This window comes from Phacochoerus africanus, chromosome 9, assembly GCF_016906955.1.
Source record: "Phacochoerus africanus isolate WHEZ1 chromosome 9, ROS_Pafr_v1, whole genome shotgun sequence".
Taxonomy (NCBI): Eukaryota; Metazoa; Chordata; class Mammalia; order Artiodactyla; family Suidae; genus Phacochoerus; species Phacochoerus africanus.
In genome coordinates this window covers 54,468,810-54,490,427 of record NC_062552.1, presented here as the reverse complement: position 1 = coordinate 54,490,427, position 21,618 = coordinate 54,468,810, and the positions used below count along the sequence as shown (strand labels likewise).

The 21,618-nt window shown below is 40.3% G+C and overlaps 1 protein-coding gene across 1 annotated transcript in view; it reads right to left on the bottom strand.

Moving 5' to 3' along the window:
* BLM (BLM RecQ like helicase) overlaps positions 1–21,618 on the bottom strand; it is a 99,950-nt gene that overhangs the window by 40,058 nt on the left and 38,274 nt on the right. The window contains 8 exon segments of the mRNA XM_047796395.1: positions 4,821–4,969; positions 5,177–5,275; positions 8,254–8,367; positions 9,492–9,610; positions 10,935–11,126; positions 12,826–13,523; positions 13,806–13,938; positions 18,309–18,430. Coding sequence (XP_047652351.1) covers positions 4,821–4,969; positions 5,177–5,275; positions 8,254–8,367; positions 9,492–9,610; positions 10,935–11,126; positions 12,826–13,523; positions 13,806–13,938; positions 18,309–18,430 — 1,626 coding nt within the window.

Below are 21,618 nucleotides of genomic sequence, written 5' to 3'. Positions count from 1 at the left end.
AAAATGTTCTAAACTTAGATTCAGGGGATGGATGCTCAATTCTGAAAATATGAAAACATGTACTAAGTTCTAACCTTTAACTGGGTGAAATTTGTGGTGCATCAATCATACCTCAATTTTTTTTTTAAACTTTGGATTCCAAAGTATCTTCATCAAGTGAGTACTGTTGTTGTTGCTATGAAAACAGTAAATATTATTAGGTCCAGGGTGTCAAACTCATGTCATTTTAAGTGATGTGTCAGGAAATGAAACCAATTTGTGTTTAGCTCCTGTTGGTTTTGGAACTGAGAAGCTCTCATGGGGGTGTGCTCTAAGTAGTTTACGTGAATTGAAAAACAAAGTCAGAATTTTAAATTATTTATTTTTGCTTTTTAAGGCACACTCATGGCATGTGGAGGTTCCCAGGCTCGGGGTCGAATGGGAACTACAGCTACTGGCCTACATCACAGTCACAGCAAAGCAGGACTGGAGCCGTGTCCAAGACCTACACTACAGCTCACGGCAACGCCAGATCCTTAACCCACTGAACAAAGCCAGGGATCGAACCGGCATCCTCATGGGTCCTAGTCAGGTTCATTACTGCTGAGTTCTGACAGAACTCCCCAGAATTTTTTTTTTTATATGTAAGAAAATAAGTCTAGTTTGGCCAATTGGTTTGACAATGAAAGCTTGCCTTGCCAACTAGGTTATATGGTAGTTATGTCCTATTGTTTATTTGTTTGTCTTTTTGCCATTTCTTGAGCCGCTCCCTCGGCACATGGAGGTTCCCAGGCTAGGGGTCTAATCGGAGCTGTAGCCACGTCTGCAACATACACCTCAGCTCAGGCAACGCCGGATCCTTAACCCACTGAGCAAGGCCAGGGATCGAACCGCAACCTCATGGTTCCTAGTCGGATTCGTTAACCACTGCACCACAATGGGAACTCGTGTCCCACTGTTTGAAAGAACGAATTGGCAGCTACAAAGTTTTGACAAAACTATTATTTAAAAGCACACCAGATAATAAAAATATGTCAAAACTATATTAGGAAAGGTGTCCTGAAACCAATAGCATTTTGATTTCCCTAACTCCTCCAAATACACTGGCTACAGGATTCATTTAAGTAAAAGAATAACAAGAAAATTTAATAGTCATTAGAAAAGTTTTGGTAAAGCATTTTTTAGGGTATATTTCCCAGAAAAAGTAAAGTGAGTAACTAATGATCTGACTTATTTTGCTAGTCAGATGGTTTCCAATTCTTTGCTTTTCACAAAATTTGGAGGACCTAATTGAGATGTCAGTTGACAGATCATTAAAAATAATTTTTGATGACAGATTATATAACTTTGGCATATACATCAGAAGGAATTTAAATAACTGGGCGTTAATACTATAATAAAATGCTTTCCATTCCCATCTGCATGTTGATATGAGCGACATTTCTCAATGCTATAAAATACACCTATAAAAATAAGAAATATGAACTGACTTGATTCATCCATAGACATTGAACTGGGAAAAAGTCCTCTCATTAAGTTATACACTCCAAGCAAAAAAAAATTTCTTTTTAGGGCTGCACCTGTGGCTCATGGAGGTTCCCAGGCCAGGGGTTGAACTGGAGCTACAGCTGCCGGCCTACGCCACAGCCACAGCAACCCAGGATCTAAGCTGCGTCTGCAACCTACACCACAACACCACAGCTCATGGCAACGCTGAACCCTTAAGCCACTGAGCCAGGCCAGGGATCAAACCTGCACCCTCATGGATCCTAGTCGGGTTTGTTAACTGCTGAACCACAAAGGGAACTCTCTCATTCAAAATTTATGCTTAAGAATTTTAAAAAATTATTTAAGTATAGTTGATTTACAATATTGTGTTAATTTCTACTGCAGCAAAGTGGTTCAGTTATACGTACACATTCTTTTTATTTTTTGTATTTTTAGGGCTGCACCCGAGGCATGTGGAAGTTCCCAGGCTAAGGGTCGAACTGGAGTACAGCTGCCAGCCTATGCCACAGCCACAGCAATGCAGGACCCAAGCCGTGTTTGGATCCTACACCACAGCTCACAGCAACGCCAGAATCTTAACCCACCAAGCGAGGCCAGGGACTGAACCTGCAACCTCACTGATACTAGTTGGGTTCCTTTCAGCTGAGCCACGATAGGAACTCCATACACTCGTTGATTCTTTACTGGACAACAAAATATTAGATCACAACAAAATACTCATGCATTCAGGCCCTCATTTATTTAGTGCTTACTGTGCTGTATTAACTGTCTAAATGTCCATCTCTTTTCTTTGGCTAAGTTCATATTTTAAGGGCCTAAGGAAAAGGAATGAAGTCAATCCATTTTATTTCCACCTTTCTATTTTCCAAAGAGGAAGAATATTCCCACCAATGGGCAAAGAAGCACAGGCCTGTGACCTCAACCCTAGGGACACCCACATTCACCAAGGCCATGACACAGCAGTAGCTGGGAAATTTAATCCAAACAAGGGGCCTACTGTCAGAAAAGAAGATCAGAAAAAAAAAAGTAACAGAAAGTGTTTATTAAAATCTTTTACTTGCACTCAGGGATTTAAATTCTCCCAAATGTAGAAGTCCAAATATATTAAGGAGTCAACAGACCTGCTCAAATTTTCATATTTTACCTACATTTACCAAAATTATTCCATATGTTCCAATTATTCATTCTTACTCGGTGCCAAGTATGCACAGGGCACCACATGCTAGACCCAGGAAATGTATAGTCTTTTACTTTTCCAGACAGATCTCCCCTTCACACTGCTGGGAAAAGATACTAAAGGTGCCTTCCTCTAAACATCTACGTGCAAGGTTTACTCAAAAGAAAAAAAAAAGAAAAAAGAAAAAAAAAAGGATAAATTCTATACTTTTAGGAAGTTATTTAAAATGTAAGTTGAATTTATATCATTTCTTTTAGCTATGGGCATTTGGCAACCAATACTACTGATCAAAAACAACAGTAATGGAGTTCCCGTCATGGCTCAGTGATAACAAACCCAACTAGCAACCATGAGGACATGGGTCTGATCCCTGGCCTCACTCAGTGGGTTAAGGATCTGGCGTTGCGGGGAGCTGTGGTGTAGGTCGCAGACATGGCTCTGATCTGGCATTGCTGTGGCTGTGGGATAGGCCGGCAGCTGCAGCTCCAATTCAACCCCTAGCCTGGGAACTTCCATGTGCTGCAGGTGCGGCTCTAAAAAGCAACAACAAAAAGAACAGTAGGTGAATGTATATGTATATTTATGGCTGAATCACTGTACAGCAGAAATTGACACCATACTGTAAATGAATTATACTTTAATAAAAAAATGTAAAAAATAAAAGAACAGATTACATCTGGCATAAATTGATGGAAAAAAGCTAAAAACACTGCCTTTTTTTTTTTTTTTTAAAAAAAAGCTTTTATAAGATCACAACAGTATTGGTAGAAGCAAATTTCCTGCATGTGGGTTCTTCACTAGAACTTAAAGTACAAGATACCTTAAATATAATGTTGTAATGCATATTAATTATGGAAGCAAAATTAAATTAAATTCAAATACCACATTCTAAATTTTGTGATTCCATGCACAAAATTTTGAGGACTTTAAAATTCTTGAGTTTAGGATTGCCAGTTTAATTTGCAAAGGTCTTTGGAGCTATCTTGAGCTCATAACCTCCCCCCACCACACCCATAACCCATCACACAGCACTTTTAGTTCTTCTCACAATCCACTGAGATGCTGTTAGTGTTTTTACTGATTACAGTATTTATAGAGCCAGACTATCCCCATTTCCAAATGACCAAAGCTTTAAAAATTCACCCTAATACATTAGTCATTATTCTTTCAGACATTCCTCAATCTAAAAGCACCTACCAATAAATTAGAAGGAAAAAATATTTTAACTTTAGCAGACAATAGCTGTTAAGTAAATATCTGAGCTGAATGAACCTATCAGAGAATGTATCTGTCTCTGCAAAGTCATGTAGGAGCACAAAATAATTCAGTACAACCTGTATATGTGGGGATACTTTCTATAGTGGTTTTTCTTTTTTTCCGCTTTTTAGGGCTGCACCCATGGCACACGGAGGTTCCCGGGCTAGGGGTCAAATCGGAGCTACAACTGCTGGTCTACACCACAGCCACAGCAATGTAGGATTTGAGCTGTGTCTATGGTCTACACCATGGCTCATGGCTCACGACAATGCCAGATCCCCAACCCACTGAGTGAGGCCAGGGATTGAACCCGAACCCTCATGGATACTAGTTGGATTCTTAATCCACTGAGCCACAACGGGAACGCCTATAGTAGTTTTTGTTACTTATTAACTATGGATTTGGTGGCAACAAGAAGCACTTTGCTGTTGAGATGAAAACAAAGCACCAAAGCTGTTAAACATAGTTCCTGGATACAAGTGCGACTTCAGAGGGAAATGACAAAGCAGGGTCATCTGTTCACTCCGTCATGTATACTCTTGGATACATGGGAGCTAAGACTGGATAAATAAAAGCTGATTTATTACTGAGACTATCCCGGGGTTTAACAGGTATGCCGAGCACTGTTGCCCTACTTCCAAAATAGGTACTGGGATCGAGTTTTAACTTCAGTGAGTGAAGAAAAGCCCTAGGTTCCCAAATTGAGCTAGCTGCACAGTGGAATCACTTGGGGATTTTAAAAAACATACTAGCTCCCAACCTCCCCAATTCTGATCTAATTGGCACTGGGTGCAACCTGGGCACTGGGATTTTTAAGGCTCTGTAGATGATTCTAATGTGTGGCAATCTGGGAGCCACTGCCTTGAGGCTTTGAAATTAATGACTTTCAACAACTTACACCTGAGGTCTGAGAATCTTCAGCTGAGTGAGGATGTCCTTCTGCACCCTGGGATTGGCAGTGGCTGTAAGCGCCATCACCGGAACAGAGGGAAACTTCTGGCGCAGCATATTCATTCTTTTGTAGTCTGGACGAAAATCATGTCCCCACTAGTTGGAAATAAAATACTGCTTTTCAGACGATTTGGATCTTCCTTACATAAAGCAAACACTGCTCACTATATTAAGAACAACCTCATTTTTCAGTGCAATAGCGGAATAATTCACTCAATGTTTCTTCTCTTCAGTTCTGAAAATACACACACTGTTGGTAGTATATATTTATTGCTATTTCAAGACACAGAAAACAGTATTTACCTGACTGACACAATGTGCTTCATCAATAACAAAACGTGCCAAGAGCTTCCTGTTGTACAGATTCTCCAGAGTAGAAATCAGTCTGTTACTTGCACAGACCTAGACCAGAAATGCATCAATCAGACATTTTAAAACACTGAAACACATCATCTTAAGGATTGGGTTGTCTCTAAGTCCCACTGTGACTTAAGTTGTTTTAAAACCTCCAAATAAAATTGGTTCTGATTTCAATCAATGAACAGAATTAGAAGTAATGGAAAAACAGCAAATGAGACCTCTCAGACTGTTCACCCACATTTAGCCAACAGTTATGTGTTAGGCCAGTGGTTCTAAAAGTTATTCTGCCTCTGGGTATCTGGGGGCCACCACACGGTTACTGTGGGAGCAAGGTTACTGATGTGTGTTACCTCTGTGTGTGTTGTTTGGGGGAATATAAATACACATACACACACACACACACGTACATATATTTACATTTTGTAGCTCTGTCCATAACTGGGCCTAGAAGCAATGACATCCTAGTGGCAATGACCATACCTGGCCCCTATGTCTTGACATATATAACAAGGACACAAAAGCCAATTTGATGGAGCTTTCCCACTGGTTAAACCTAGGACAATTAGAACATCAAAACAGATGATGGGGAGTTCCTGTTGTGGCTCAGGGGGTTAAGAATCCAACATAGCGTCCGTGGGGATGCAGGTTTGATCCCTGGCCTCACTCAGTGGGTTAAGGACCTTGCATTGCCATGAGCTGTAGGTCACAGATGTGGCTTGGATCCATTGTGGCTGTGTCTTTGGCTGTGGCCAGCGGCTGCAACTCTGATATAACCCCTGGCCTGGGAACTTCCATATGCCACAGGTACAGCTGTTAAAAAAAAAAAAAAAAAAAAAAAACCATAATGGTAATTATAACCCACTGAATAATTAAGAATCTGATTTGATATTGATATAAATAAATATGTGGGTAAAAGGAAAAGCTTGTCCTTGCATAGCACAATGCCAACTAAGTTAAAAAAAATCATCATTTGGCACACATTATGATAACTGATGGGGAATTATCAATGGACAATAAAACTCTAGGGTAAAAGTCTGATGTGTAATAGGATATTTATATAGTTCAGTTATTCCACAACAGGATACCTACAGTTACAAAAAAATTTACATCCCCCTCAAAATGAGGAACCCAAATCTAATCAAGAGTAAACAGGAGTTCCTGTCGTGGCGCAGTGGTTAACGAATCCGACTAGGAACCATGAGGTTACGGGTTCGATCCCTGGCCTCGCTCAGTGGGTTAAGGACCCGGTGTCGCCATGAGCTGTGGTGTAGGTCGCAGACGTGGCTCGGATCCCACATTGCTGTGGCTCTGGCATAGGCCACCGGCTACAGCTCCAATTTGACCCCTAGCCTGGGAACCTCCATATGCCGTGGGAAGCGGCCCTAGAAAAGGCAAAAAGACAAAAAAAGAAAAAAAAAAGAGTAAACATAAACTCAATCGGAGGGACAGTCTTCAAAACAATTGGCCTTCACTTTTCAAAACTGTCAAGATCGCAAAAGACAGAAATTGTTTAAAGAGACACAACAATTAATGCAATGCATAATCTAGGATTTTGTTTTGCTATAAAGGATTATTGGGACAACTGGTAAAACTGGAATAAGGTTTACAGGTTAACAATTTTTTTTTAGGGCTACACCATGGCATATGGAGGTTCCCAGGCTAAGAAGGGTAGAATCAGAGCTGCAGATGCTGGCCTACATCACAGCCACAGCAATGAGGGATCCAAGCCGAATGTGTGACATACACCACAGCTCGCTGCAACGTGGGATCCCCAACCTACTGAGAGAGGCTAGGGATTGAACCTGCATTTTCGTGGATACTAGTCGGGTTCGTAACTACAGGAACTCCCAAAGTAACAGAATTACGTCAATGAATACTTTCTAATTTTGATAACTGTACTGAGGTTATGCAAGAAAATACTTTGTTTTTAGGAAATGTGAAGTATTTAGGGTTAAAAGGATATCATGTCTGTAACTTACTCATATGTTTAAAAGAAAAATAGAGCAAGTGAAATGTGACCATTTGGGGTTTCTCAGTGAACATTACACAAGAATTTTTGCACTAAACTGTACATCATAAATTATGTAAAAAATTTAAAATATATGTAATCTAGTAGGCTTTTATGAGGTAACAGAAAAACATACTTGTCTCTGCTCCCAGTTCCTGGCACAGGGTTCCTGAAACCCTTGCAAATTCTTAAGTGATAAGAGCACTAGGAGCATCTTTTGCTCTATTGAGATAACTCTGGGTGGGCTCCTGGGTGGGACCTGATCACCAGAAAGAACAAGCCATGATTAAAAGCTTGGAACTTTCAGTCCCACCCCCATCCTCTAGAGAGGAGAGTCAGTCTAGAAATGGAGTCAATAACTGATCACACCCAAGTGAGGACGCCTCTGTGAAATCCTAAAAGTATGGGGTTCAGAGAGCCTCTGTGTTGGCAAACACAGCCACATACTGAGGGTTGACTTCCCCAGCCCCACAGAGACAGAAGCTCAGGACCCTCCTAGACCTGGCCCTAGGTCTGTGTAGCTCCTCACCTGGCTGTTTATCTGTGTCCTTTATCATCGCCTTTCATGAACTGGGAAAGGTTAAGTAAGTGTCTCCCTGAAATCTGTGAGCTGTTCTAGCAAGTTGCTCAATTCAAGCAGGAGGAGATCATGGGAACCTGTGATTTGGAGCCAAGTCTGACAGAAGTTGTGGGTAACCTGTGGCCCAGCATCTGAAGCAGAGTGGTACCAATCTCGTAAGACTGAGTCCTTAACCTGTGGGATCTGACACTCTCTCTGGGTAGACAGAGTCAGAACTGAGTTAAATTGTACCACACGACACCCAGCTGGTATCACAGAGAACTGCCTGATGTAAAGGAAAACCTCCATATATTAGGTGACTAGAGTGAAAAATTCTATGTGAGTAGCAAAGGAGAGAAACACAGGAGGTCTTTCGACTGTTTTTTTGGGTTTTTTTTTCCTCCCGGAAATAGTCTCAATATTGTATTTTAAAATAATGATATAAATACAAACCTTCTCTGGAGTGACATATAGAAGTTTTATAATTGGGTCTTTTTTTGATAACTGGAGGTAAATACTTGTAGCTTCGGAGTCAGTCTTATCACCTGTCAGATATGTAGCTGGAATCTAAGAATAAAAGTTGTAAACAATTTAAATTTTAGACATGAATCTGACTCGAGCTTACATTTATCCTTAGGTTTTATAAATATGTCACATACCAAAACTGTCAAAGGAAAGAGAATCTCAACATAATAAAAATAACAAAAAATCAATGTTTATTTTTGAAAAACCCTGTTAATCATAGGTCAAATATTCTTTCCACTGTTTAGTTCCTTTTCTTTTTCCCTCTTTTCTTTACTTCCAACTTTTTGTATTTGTAAGACAAATATGAATTCAACATCTAGGAGATTTCAGTCCTAATGCATGGCTATATATATATTTTTTTAGGTAGATTTATCTTTAGGGTTTTAATGCACAACGATACTGAAAAGACCATAACATGAATGGCTGAACCACTGCTACCATCACTGTCCTAAGACATCCTTTGGAAGAAAAATCAAATCAGTGGTCCTGTTAAGGGATGGTGGCTCATAACCCCGAAAACAGTTCTGTTTGATCACAATCGGCAGGATTTTAAGTCGACTGCATTCAGGATACTTTCTTAACCTTGGCCAGAAGAAGAAAGGACATCTGTGTGTGGGCATGCACATGTGTATGCATTTCAAGATATTAAGAGAGTGAGAACTAAGCCAATCTGACAGTAGTAAAAAAAAAAAAAAAAAGAAATCCTTCCATGTTAGAAAAAAAAATTTACATCAGGAAAATCTAGGTTAAAAGTTCTTACTAAAATATGTACTTCTAGAATAAAATCAGATTGAACTTCAGAAGGTTATCTGTTCCAGCATTCTCAAAGGCTTGCATTTAAATGTACAACTTACTATAATAGTCATGCTTTATTTATTTATTTTTTTGGTCTTTTTTGCCTTTTTAGGACTGCACAAGCGGCATATGGAGGTTCCCAGGCTAGGGGTCCAATCGGAGCTGTTGCTGCCGGCCTATGCCAGACCTGAGCCACGTCTGTGACCTACACCACAGCTCATGGCAACATTGGATCCTTAACCTACATCCTCATGGATCCCAGTCAGGTTCGTTAACCTCTGAGCCACGATGGGAACTCCAGAAACATATTTTTTAAATTATGCTTTTATTAGTATTTCTATTATAATGGGTAGTGTTTTGTTTTAACTTACATCCAAGGAAGTCAGCTTTTGGACTTGATCTACTATAAGTGATCTCAAGGGGGAAATGACAATGGTGACCCCAGAAGAAACACAGGCAGGGAGCTGGTAACACAAACTTTTACCACCTCCTAAAAGAAATGACAAAACAAGAAATCTGTCAGGTTCTATCTTGAGAGCATGAAGGCAAAAGTTACAATGTCACATTATTTAAAGTAATTAACTAATAGGATACCAAGTGATAATACACCGTATTTGAATGAACCAAAATATTTGGGCAATTTAAATATGTAAAAATTATCTTTTAGGACATCTTATGTAGGTACATATGGCAGCAAAAAGCAAGAATCAGAGCAGGAAACTATTTTAAATGCAGCAGGATTACTTTGAGAGTCTACGTGACCCTGAAAAATGCTCCCAAAACCCTAGAGGATCATAGAAAGTCCTGCTGGACGAGATCAGGGCCAGGGTGCCATCCAGCTTTAGAATACCAAACTGGAGGCCACACAGAAGGCAGGACTGAACAAGTTAATGAAGGATGAAGTGCTGCTGATTAAACCAACTACACTGTCTAAAATTTAAAATCAGTATGAAAAAATTCAGATGCCCAGCCAACATTACTTAATGATGATAGCAACGACCAATGGCTGGAAGTCCCAGCCAGGCGAGTGAAAGGCAGAGGGGAGGCTACAAGTAGGTAATGAAGCTCCAAACTCCCCAGGCTGCAGCTCCTTCTTCATTGTTAACTGAAGTACAGTGGATTTACAATACGTCCCCATGCTTCTTATCCCAAGGGCTCATCTAATATTCTTACCTGGATAAACATAAATCATTGACCAGCTGTTATAAGCTTTAATAGCACAAAGAAAAGTCCTGGAACTCTTCAAAACTGAGGATGAGAAAGAACTACGCTCAATGCTTTTCCCTTAATCCTCACAACGCTCTAAGTGGGCACCTCATTATTACCCCCTCGTTATTACGAGGAGGCTGGGGTTCAGGGAGGGAGGCGGCTTGCTCAAGGCCACATGGTTAAGAAGTGGCAGAGCTGTGCTTTAAGATCAGGCCAACGCTCCAGAGCTGACGATTTTAATCACCATGCAATACTAGGTTGTGCCAAATAAACTGCCAGAAATGGTCACGGTCTGTGACAGTAATTTTTTCTTCTTGTTCCAGGCTAATTTAGACTAGAAAAAAGAAAAATTCCCAAAGGAAAATCCTAGATCAATTCAACACTATGAGCTTTGAGTTGAAAGTATTAAAGGGCTATAAACATTATCATGTCAACAACTTGAACAGAAGATATGAGATAATACACTTTACCAACTACGGCACCGGAGGTTTAGAGGTCCCTAAATGATAGAAATACTGTGTAGGTGTTCTTTTTATTTCTATTAAAGGGCATTCATTTAACATCTGCCAATGGATTCCTGCCAATTCATATCTAAAAATACATACCAGTGGGCATTAAGATAAAACAGTCTTCACCAAGCAGTGCAGCATTGATCGCCTCAAGCTGATTAGTTCTAAAATTATGCAGGCCAAATTTTTTATGAAAAATCTTCATCATTTCTTTTGTATGAGGAAAATTAAGACTTTGGAAATGCTTGTGTTTCAGATTTCTGGATGTTAAATTTTGCTCCGACTTGTCTAAGAAAATAATCAATGTTAAGAGAAATCAGGGTATTATTGTAACAGCTCAGTTTCAGCATTTTTACCCTTTGCCCTGCCAAGTCATCAGCGTGGGTCTCCTTTAACTGCTGATGGGGGTTTCCTCACTGCCCAGCGTCAAAGCCTCCTCAGGGCTAAACTCAGGTCTTTCTTGGACTTTTTTTTGCAGCACCTACCACTGCTATTCTCTCTTGACCTTCAAGACAATCACGGGTTTTCTACTCGCTTTAAATTCCCTTTTCCAGCTCCATTTCCTCCACCTGCACCTTAAATTTGGAAAAATCCATCACACACTGGGGATTGGGGGCTTTAGACATTCTTCTTTTGGTCCTATGACCTTAAACATTCCTGATGGGTACCAGATGCCAAGATCTCTTTCTTAAGACCAGACTGGCCTCCTCCTAAGTTTCAGTTCTGCCCGCACCTCCAATTGTGTGCAAGACATTCCTACCTGAATGACTTTCCAGCACTTAAAGCTCAGCAAACCTTAAGACAGCCCTCCTCAGCTTTTCTCCAAATCTGCCTCTGCCTCCTGACTTCCCTATTTCTGTTCCTGGTGTCCTGGTTTTCCCAGTCACCGGGTCTGAAACCTCAGAGTCATGCCAGCTTCCTCTGATTCTTCTTCCGAAACGTCTCTCACTCCGCCCCCTGTTCTGCACCCTTGCTGTCACAGCTCTGGCTCAGCACAGAGAACAAGAGATGCTCACGTTGGCTCTGGCAGTTACTCTGACCCCAACACTCAACTGCCTCAAAGATAATTGCGGACACAAGTATGACACATCAAACATAATGCAAAAATAAACCCACTGATGGTTATTTTAAAGGTCAACAGCGTAACTGCAAGAACAACCTCTGTGGTATTAAGTCATCAATGGCGAAAATAGAGAGGACTGTACTTTTACAAAATCTTACTCACATAACTTGATTCAGCTAAAAAAAAAAAATCCCAATTTTTGACAACATTATAAGGCTGATGTAAGTTTTTAAAATTAATTTTGCCTTTTCTCTGCAGTCTTTGCAATGGCTAATTTTACTCTTCCAAAAAACTTCTCTTTAAACAGTGAGCTCCAAGAGGGCAGGAACTCTTCTTCATTATCCATCTACTCTCAGGACCTGTGCACTGAACATGGCACATAGTGGGCACTCAAAGAAATAAAATGATTTTAGACCAAAAGAAATCATTTGACTGATGTAAGAAATTTCTGACTTCATTATCTTTCCTAGGCTGCCCTACATTTTAATGTTTCTCTACTTTATAAATTGATCAGTTCTCATCAATCCAGAATTCTAAAAATACACACAATTACACTTTTAACATAAATTCAGCTTTGCTTTTACCCACCCCCAAAAAGCATTACGAACTTGGCCTTCATGAGCTTTATTGTTTTAGAGACTAAAAAATGTTAATTTAAAGGCAAGGCACATTTGTAATGACTTTAGAGCTTTACTACAATAGGTTATAATTACACATTTTATAAAACTACAGCTGCTACAGAGACAAAGGAGCAACTTGCTTTTGAAATTGTGATTTGTAATTCATATTATCAGCAGAAATTTGCATAGAAACAATGTCGTTTTCAGGCAATGATGATTTGCTATGGTTTTTCTCACACAGTTCCTATTTTGACCAGTTTTGTTTTCAAATAAAATATAACCATTCAATTTATTTTAAACTTACCAGTGTAATTGTGAATTGACTCTGAGAAGTTTTTATTTTGAGCAGTAGATGCCACTGGAAGAGGGTCTGTCTTGGCTGAAGAAATCCTTTCTGATACTGATTTGACTGGCCGACCTTCCTTAATAGGTTGATAGACAGCTGTGGAAGATTTGCTGGCTGCTAAATTATGCATCATATTTTCCCAGTCATCATCATCATCATCATCAAAGTCATCTATGTCAAAATTATCAATATCACAGGACGCCCGGATTTCTCTTTCCAAGTCATTTATTGAGGTAGTGTGTTTATTCTGATCTTTCACAGCAGTGCTTGTAAGAACATTTCCTGGGAAATAAGAGCTTTCATTTCTTTTTTCTACCCTTGGGGTTTCAGCCCAGTTGCTACTTACAAAAGACTTCTGTAAATGGGAATTGAATGGAGGTCTTTCAAAGACAGTCTTCGTGGTGGCTGAGAATCCCGTCTTTCCTGGGGTAGTAGTCAGCAAATGCTCCCCAGAAGAGACGGAATTTGAGAGACAGTGTGGAAAAGTTAACTCCTTAACAGAACTCCCTGTAGGACAGGAATCGCCATTTGGAAATGCAGAAGGTGAGGAAACAGATGCCACAGGGCTACCAAGTGAAGCAGGCCTGCATCTCCACAGCAAGGCAAGGGCACTGGCATCACGTGTGTTAAAATCTGCTTCAGCAAGGAGTTTCCTTCTGAAGAGAGAGCACAGAACACCGTATTACATTTGAGTAGTCTGCTATGGCAGGCCACACTGTTTAGTTTCCATGCCACACCGTGCCTAAATATAGCCTCTTTTCCCCAGTCTCAAAAATCTGAATACAAATGCTTAAAGGAACAGTTTGAAAAGGTAAATAAACTTAAAACATAGTGATAATTATGATATTCAATGGAAATCTTGCCCTATAATGCTTATGACTTAGAATGGGGGTAGAAACGTAATCGGATATTTTCCAGAAGGAGAAAAATCAAGATACCTCATGTCCCGCTGCTGGAGCAGTTCATTCCCACAATCCAAAGCCTTCAGCTTGTCATCAGGAATGGTATCAAGTAATTTACAGATATGGTCCATCACACGGATAAGCTGCTGCTGTACATTTATCTGTCCAGCTATAAAGTAATTACGTTAATTATAAAGTAATATTTTTCCTTGACAACAAAAAAGATTTAAAATTTTGAAAGGCAAGCATATAAAACATGAAGTAGTTTCTTTCTTTCTTTCTTTTTTTTTTTGTCTTTTAGGGCCACACCTGTGGCATATGGAGGTTCCCAGGCTAGGGGGTCAAACTGGAGCTGTAGCTGCCAGCCTGTGGGAAGTAACATAATGTCTCTTCTATCAAAGGAATCGTGGTTACTCCATTTTGCCGAAATGCCTTCCTGTGACCCCCACCCCTCCCCTTTCCCTCTTTTCCAGTAACAATGTGTTTCAAATTAGCCAACGGGGAAGACTGTGCGCCCTGGCCTGACCAATGGAAAGGGGACAGGTAAATCACCTGCGTTAGGAATAAATAGGGGAGGGTCCTTTGTTTGGCGAACACACTTTTTGGAGTGCCCGCACCCTTCTGCAGAAGTAAAGAGCCTTGTCAAGATTTCTCCTTGTCCATGTGTCTCACTTTCTGACACTGACGACCCGAGCCAGAGTTATTGTAATTTCCAACAAGCCTACACCACAGCCACAGCAACATGGGATCTGAGCCACGTCTGCGACCTACACCACAGCTCACAGAAATGCCGGACCCTTAACCCACTGAGCAAGGCCAGGGACTGAACATGCATCCTCATGGATACTAGTTGGATACAGCTGAGCCATCATGACTGGAACTCCCTGAAGTAGTTTCAAAACAAGATTATAAACAACCATATCAACACCCATTAGCTATCTATGAAATAATTTGGATCAGATTGTCTTTATTCTAAATCATGAGAGTCCATAACCATGTTATCATTTAATTTCCTATTAATTCTTAATATTTCTCTTAGGGTAACAAAAGATGTTGTAAGATACAAAAGTTTATCGATTTATTTATTTATTTTTTACTAACTTTAGGTGTAAATCTCACCATTTCCACACAAAGTATATCATAAAAGTCTAGACAGGCAAGACACCCACCCCGCCCCGGGCATCCAGGCTTCCATTCAATGATAAAAGCACAGCACTTAGACTCTCTTTCTGGAGACCACCCCCAAAGCCTCAGCTGATCTAAGGTAGCTCAATGAGGACTAAGTCTAAGAATTTTTGAACCGACTGGAAAAGAATCTCTTCAACAAGCTGGACAGGCTGCTGGTGGCCATCTCTGCCACCACATGGGAGAACACTGCTTGAAAATAAAGCCAACACAAGGGGAAGCAGGATACAGAGATCCAAGGAAATAAGAGATAGTGGGGGAGAGATGGGATGAAAAAGAGGAGAGAAAAGCAGATGTGAGAGAGGGAAATTCCTGATAACAATGCCTAGACATCTGAATACAGCCAGTCCACTCCACACTTTTAAATTTCAGCTACATAATTAAGAAAGAGAATGTCACAGGAGGGGTGGCTATAGATGAAGGAAAGAAAAAAAAGGGGTTAGGGTAGCCATAGGAAACAAGGAAGATGCCTGCCCACTCCTGGGGCCTAAGGTGTGTGGGAGCAATGAAGAGATTGGGTGGGCTGCAGAGGCAGCAAGATTCCCAGGAGATGGTCAGTGAAGAGAATGAGGTGCCTGGGAAATTGTTGACTGAGGGCAGCCAGCTGAAGGGTCTAAAGGGCAGGAAGGCAAGGGACAGAGGACAGAGGTGGCGGTGGTGGGGTGACACGAATGAGAGGACACATGCGTCAGTGTGGGAATGACTCTGGAGTGTGGACTTTTGCTAGTGACTGACAAGCAGGGTCGTGAAGTATGGAATGGTAAAGTGGACTTGCTGAATTGCTGTTTGACATCTGTTTTCTCTGCAAGGAGATCGGAAATCGGATTGGAAAGAGGAGAATAAACAAGGGTCCAGAGGAAATGAAAACCAAGACAGGCTCAGAGAGAGGAGGGAAAGGAGCCCAAGTCTCCTTGTCTAGATAGATTACACCTCAGACTACAAAGGAAACCTGCAAAGAAAACCTCACTGAGACATGAGGCGTCTCATGAACAGGAGAGTTGATGGAAGAGTGCAGACAAGCAAATATTGTTCTAATTTTGAAAAAAATTCTAAAGGGAATGCCAAAAGCTACATGCTGGTGATCTTTAAGTTAATTCAAGGCAAAATTTTAGAACATGTTATCAAATGGCTGCTTTGTGAGCTCAAAGGAGAGGAAATAATTATAGAGAGTTAGCAAGAGTTCATAAAAATATACCCGCCATCTTAATGTATTTCCTTCTTTGAAAGGATTACTAGACTGGCAGGTAACAATAGCTACCATTTTTCGAAGGCCTACAGTGCATTGGGTGCTTTATTTTGAACTCTGACAACTACTGGGCAAGGTAGATACGATTCTCCTCCTTTAATAGAAGAAACTGAGGGCCAGAGGAGCATAACTAATTAGCCACAGTCACCCAAGCCTCGAGTGGAAAGAAGCAGCCTTGTATTCTTGGCCTGCATCACTCTAGAGCCAGTGTCCCATATGCTCCCTCTCTTGGTTTTTTCAGACCTTGAACCTCTGAAGTCATATGACCGGGTCTTTTGCATCACTGTGGATAAGACCGAGAAACATGGTCCAAAGGCAGATTTGTAACAAGGTGAACAAGAAGTGATGATGAATGGACTGAGAGGGAGGATATGAGGACTCTGTCCTTGCTCTCGTCCTGGCCAACCATTTCATCAGTGACACTTAATGACGAAGAAACAGTATGGTGTAAACGCAAGAGCCTCAAGACTGCTAGGTTCAAATCCTAGTTCTGCTTCTGCCTAACTATGACTACCTCAGTTTCCTTACTTGTAAAATGGGATAACAGAAACTACCTTAAAGGATCATGGGGAGGATTAAATTAGTTAATATTGTAAGGCACTTAGAAGAGTGCCTATGACATCAGATATTTGAGGAACACCTGTAACGATAAATTCAGAGACCAAAATAAACAAAAAGATATTCAGAGAAAACAGAAACAACACCCAGAGCTCACTATACATGTGCATGTACACACACACACACACACACACACACACACACTGTAAACAGCACCCATCAAACAAGAATAGAAACACTCAGAGAGGAGTTCCCGTCTTGGCTCAGTGGTTAACGAACCCAACCAGTAACCACGAGGTTGTGGGTTTGCCCTGGCCTCGCTTAGTGGGTTAAGGATCTGGCATTGCTGTGAGCTGTGGTGTAGGTCGAAGACGCGGCTCAGACCCTGAGTTGCTTCAGCTGTGGTGTAGGCTGGCAGCTACGGCTCCAATTCTACCTCCAGCCTGGGAACCTCCATATGCCATGGTGTGGCCCTAAAAAGACAAAAGGCAAAAGACAAAAGACAAAAAAAAAGAAAGAAAGAAAGAAATACTCAGAATAAAAAAGAGCTCTTGGAAACTAATTTGATAAAAGTGAAAAATTCCATGGAGGAGTTAATGATAAAAGTGAGGAAATCTCCCAGAAAGCAGAAAAGCAAGAGACGGAAAATAGAAAAGGTAATTAATAGATGTCTAAGAGCCAAACAATAGAAGTTTCAGGAAGAGTGAAAGGGAAAAGGGAAAGGAAAATAAGAAAATAAAAAGGAATAATGCCAGAAAACAATTGCAGAATAGAAGGCAGAAATCTCTAACTAAAAAAGCCTCTGGGAAGTAGAAATTAGCAGGAAAGGAGACAGCTGTTTTTCTAAGTCATAATGCTAAAAGATTTTACTAGATATTTAACAGAAAATTAGAAAACGAATTAGAAACAAATCAAACAAAAAGTATCCAATTTGAAGTGGACACCAAGAACCAAACCCAGAGTATATACAAGGAGAACCAGGAGGAAGAAAGCTCTAGAAACAAGTATCTATAAAGACGTGAAAGGCCTAATATGATGTAGCCTTAGGTGCTTCAGACATCTCACCACAGGATTAAAGTTATAAGAAGACAAGATTTTGGTTCAATAAGAGAAATAATTCATTCTCTATTTTGAAAATGCTACTTGGTAGAAAGTCATCTTGTGAGAAAACAAGTTTATGGGTTTCTGAGTTGTTTGAGCCAATGCTGGTTAACCCATGGTGGTTGGTTGTTACTGATGACTCACTATTAGAGCAAAAGGAACTATAAATTCGCCATCTTATAGTATATATACAGCCACAGGGTGAGAATACAATATTACTTTAAAAGTAAGTAGACATCAGAGTTCCTGCTGTGGCACAGCAGGATCAGTGGTGTCTCTGCAGTGCCAGGACACAGGTTCAATCACCGGCCAGCGCAGTGGGTTAAAGGATCCTGCCTTGCTGCGGAAGCAGCGGAGGTTATAACTTCAGCTCAGATCTGATCCCTAAACTGGGAACCCCAAGTGCCACTGGGTGGCCAAAAAGTGTTATCTCTAAGACACTTTTGTACCTTCACAGTCTGTGCTGGTTTCTGGATTAGGTTGCTGTGAAGTCATTTTCTCAGGTTCTGACAAGTCCTCTGATGTGCCAAGACCATCCCTTCTGTCGGAGGTGTCAAGATCTTTCAACATACTACAAGTTTGAAAATATAAAACTGATCATAGTACAGAATAGACCAAATGCCTACTTTTTCTCTAATATTTCCCGCAACTGATCTGACACAATATAACAGAAAAGAGAACATGTTTGTTTTTCCTCTATTCTAAAACCTCTTTAGCTGGCCCTCAAAGCTGTCCATCTTCTGGACCCATGAGACCCTTTCAACTGTATTTCCAATTTTGCCCTTTCAAAAACCTTTCAATAACCTATGCTCCAATCACACTGTATCACTTACATTCTCCACAAGAGCCCTGCACTGTCTGCTTTAGGGATTTTTTTCTCTGCTCTTTTCTCAATTTGGAAAACCCACCATTTCAATCTGTTTTACCCAAATCACACTTCTAGGCCCAGCCCAAATGGATTCTGCTTTCTTCAGCATGTGGTTATTAACGTCTCTCTTTTCTGAGATTCCAAAGCATTTATCCAGACTTTTCTTATTATGCCACCATGTATATATGTATATCTGTACCTATAATTAACTCATACAAAAAATATTAACACAGGAGTTCCCATTGTGGCTCAGCATCCATGAGGATGTGGGTTGGATCCCTGGCCTCACTCAGTGAGTTAAGGATCCAGCGCTGTGAGCTGTGGTATAGGCTGGCAGCTGCAAGCTCTGATTCCACCCTTAGCCTGGACACTTCCATTTGCCATGGGTGCAGCCCCCCAAAAAGAGAAATGTTAACACATATAAACATGGTCAGTCTAACTGGATATAAATACTTTAAAAGTAATAAAATAAGTTAGTACCAAATGGGTGTTAAAGAGAGGGTACTATTACATGTTCCTTTGAGGAGAAAAAAAACAATAAACACAAAAAAACAAGTTACTTCCTGCCCCCCCCAAATAAATAAATAAATAAATATCTTTTTAAGAAAGAGAGATAATGCTTTCTGAAACTTGACAAGGCTTTACCAAGAAGGTAGGATTTGAGGAAATCTTGAATGATGGGTATGGGAAAAGTGACAATGAAGTAAAGAAAAAAAGGATAATTCCATTTACTAATATTCAGGAATCAACTGTACTTTTCTCTCTCTCTCTCTTTTTTTTTTTTTGGCTTTTGTCTTTTTAGGGGCAGCACCCGAGGCATATGGAGGTTCCCAGGCTAGGGGTCTAATTGGAGCTGTAGCCGCCAGCCTACGCCACAGACATAGCAATGTGGGATCCGAGCCACGTCTGCGACCTACACCACAGCTCACAGCAACACCGGATCCTTAACCCACTGAGCGAGGCCGGGATCGAACCTGCAACCTCATGGTTCTTAGTTGGATTCATTTCCACTGCGCCCTGATGGGAATTCCACTGTACTTTTTTGAAGCAATCTTCTAACTAATTCAAAAATGATGAGAGACTATGTTTTATACTGGTTTTTTAAAATGTTAATATAATTATACTTCATTTAAAATTTTTTCACCTTATATTTTTTGTAATGTTTTCCAGATTGTCAGTTTAATCTCATTAGGCTATTGGAGCTTAGGCTAAGAGCATAATTGGAGATGAAGCTGTAAAGGTAATTTGTGGTCTGAAGACAGAGGATTTTGAAGGCCAGGTAAAGAAGTTTAGGAATACAAGAGATACAAAAACATGTTCTCTTTTCTGTTATATATTATCTGACCATTACACCTCTGAAATTAATTCAGAAGTTACAACCAGCACTTTAAAATGAAATAAAATAGAAAATTTAAGTGCGCACTGTACATAAAGTACCATTTGTGAAAATTCTACTTCAGTTTTATAATATAGACAAGTATGTGTACAAGGTTGCAATGGAAAATTTACCTTGTAAACAAACTGGGAAATAACCAGTTTCTAACTGCTGAAGATCAAGGTGAAGTAAATTATGGTATGACCACTCAATAAATTATGGAGCCATTAAAAGGAATAAAAACAATGACTAGAGCAACACAGAAAATGTGTTAAAAATATTGTTAAGAAAAATGCAGACTGAAAAATTATGGCAATGCAAAAATCACACATGTGTCGAGAAGGAACAAAACAATGTGGATAGGGAAGGGGGAAGGGACAAATTAGGAGTGTGGGATGCAGATATAAACTGTATAAACAGATCAGCAACAAGGATTTTCTGCATAGCACAGGGAATTATATTCAATGTCTTAAAACAACTTGTAATGGAGTATAATCAGAAAAAATAACTGAATCACCAGGCTGTACACCTGAAACATACTGTAAATCATCTATATGTCAATTAAAAAAATAAAAGAACTTAATGTGCATAAAGAAAATATTTGGGAGTTCCCTTGATGCTCAGAGGTCAATAAACCTGACTAGGATCCATGAGGATGAGGGTTTGTTCCCTGGCCTCACTCAGTGGGTTAAGGATCCGGCATTACTGTGAGGTGTGGTGTAGGTTACAGACATGGCTCGGATCTGGTGTTGCTGTGGCTGTGGTGGAGGCTGGCAGCTGCAGCTCTGATTCGACCTCTAGCCTGGGAACTTCCATATGTCATGGTGTGGCCCTAAAAAGCAAAAAAAAAAAAGTTTGGTTTGTTGGAACTGTAAGCCTACCAGTAAGTATCCTGTTAACGTGGTTACAATGTTATCTGTCCAATGCACACTTTTTTAATAAACAAAGAAAAAAGCCGGGCCATCAACAAGAAATGGGATGGCTGTGAAATAACACTCCGCTGGATCCTAGCCCATTTGCCATTCAGGGCAGCATCCTCGGCCATCTCCTGCACTTCCCTGGGCCTCAACACCTTCACCTGTTCAATGATAATGCTGATGAATGCTATATGAAGTCCTGCTCTGTTTTTAACTTTGTACAATGCTGTCTGAATTTCTACTGGAAAGTGGAAGAGGGGAGCTCTTACAGTTTTTCAGTTTTGTTGTCAAAGAACAATCATGCTTCAACCTTTCCTGCCTCTTTAAACATCTCAACCCACCTGTTAAAACAAAAACCCAGAGAAACTAGGTTATGCAGGCGAATACCTCCTTCCTGCTTTCCTTCCTTCCTTGAACAGTCTATAGGGATAGACTAAGCGGGATTTGTTTCTCATCGAAATACTGGTTAATAGCATAGTAAATAACCCACCACTCAAGTGGATTATGATTTAGATTGGGGTGAGGATGGAGGTAACAATGACTATTAGTATTATAAGCTTGTAATGAACTATGTGGACTCTATTCTTCCCACAATCATG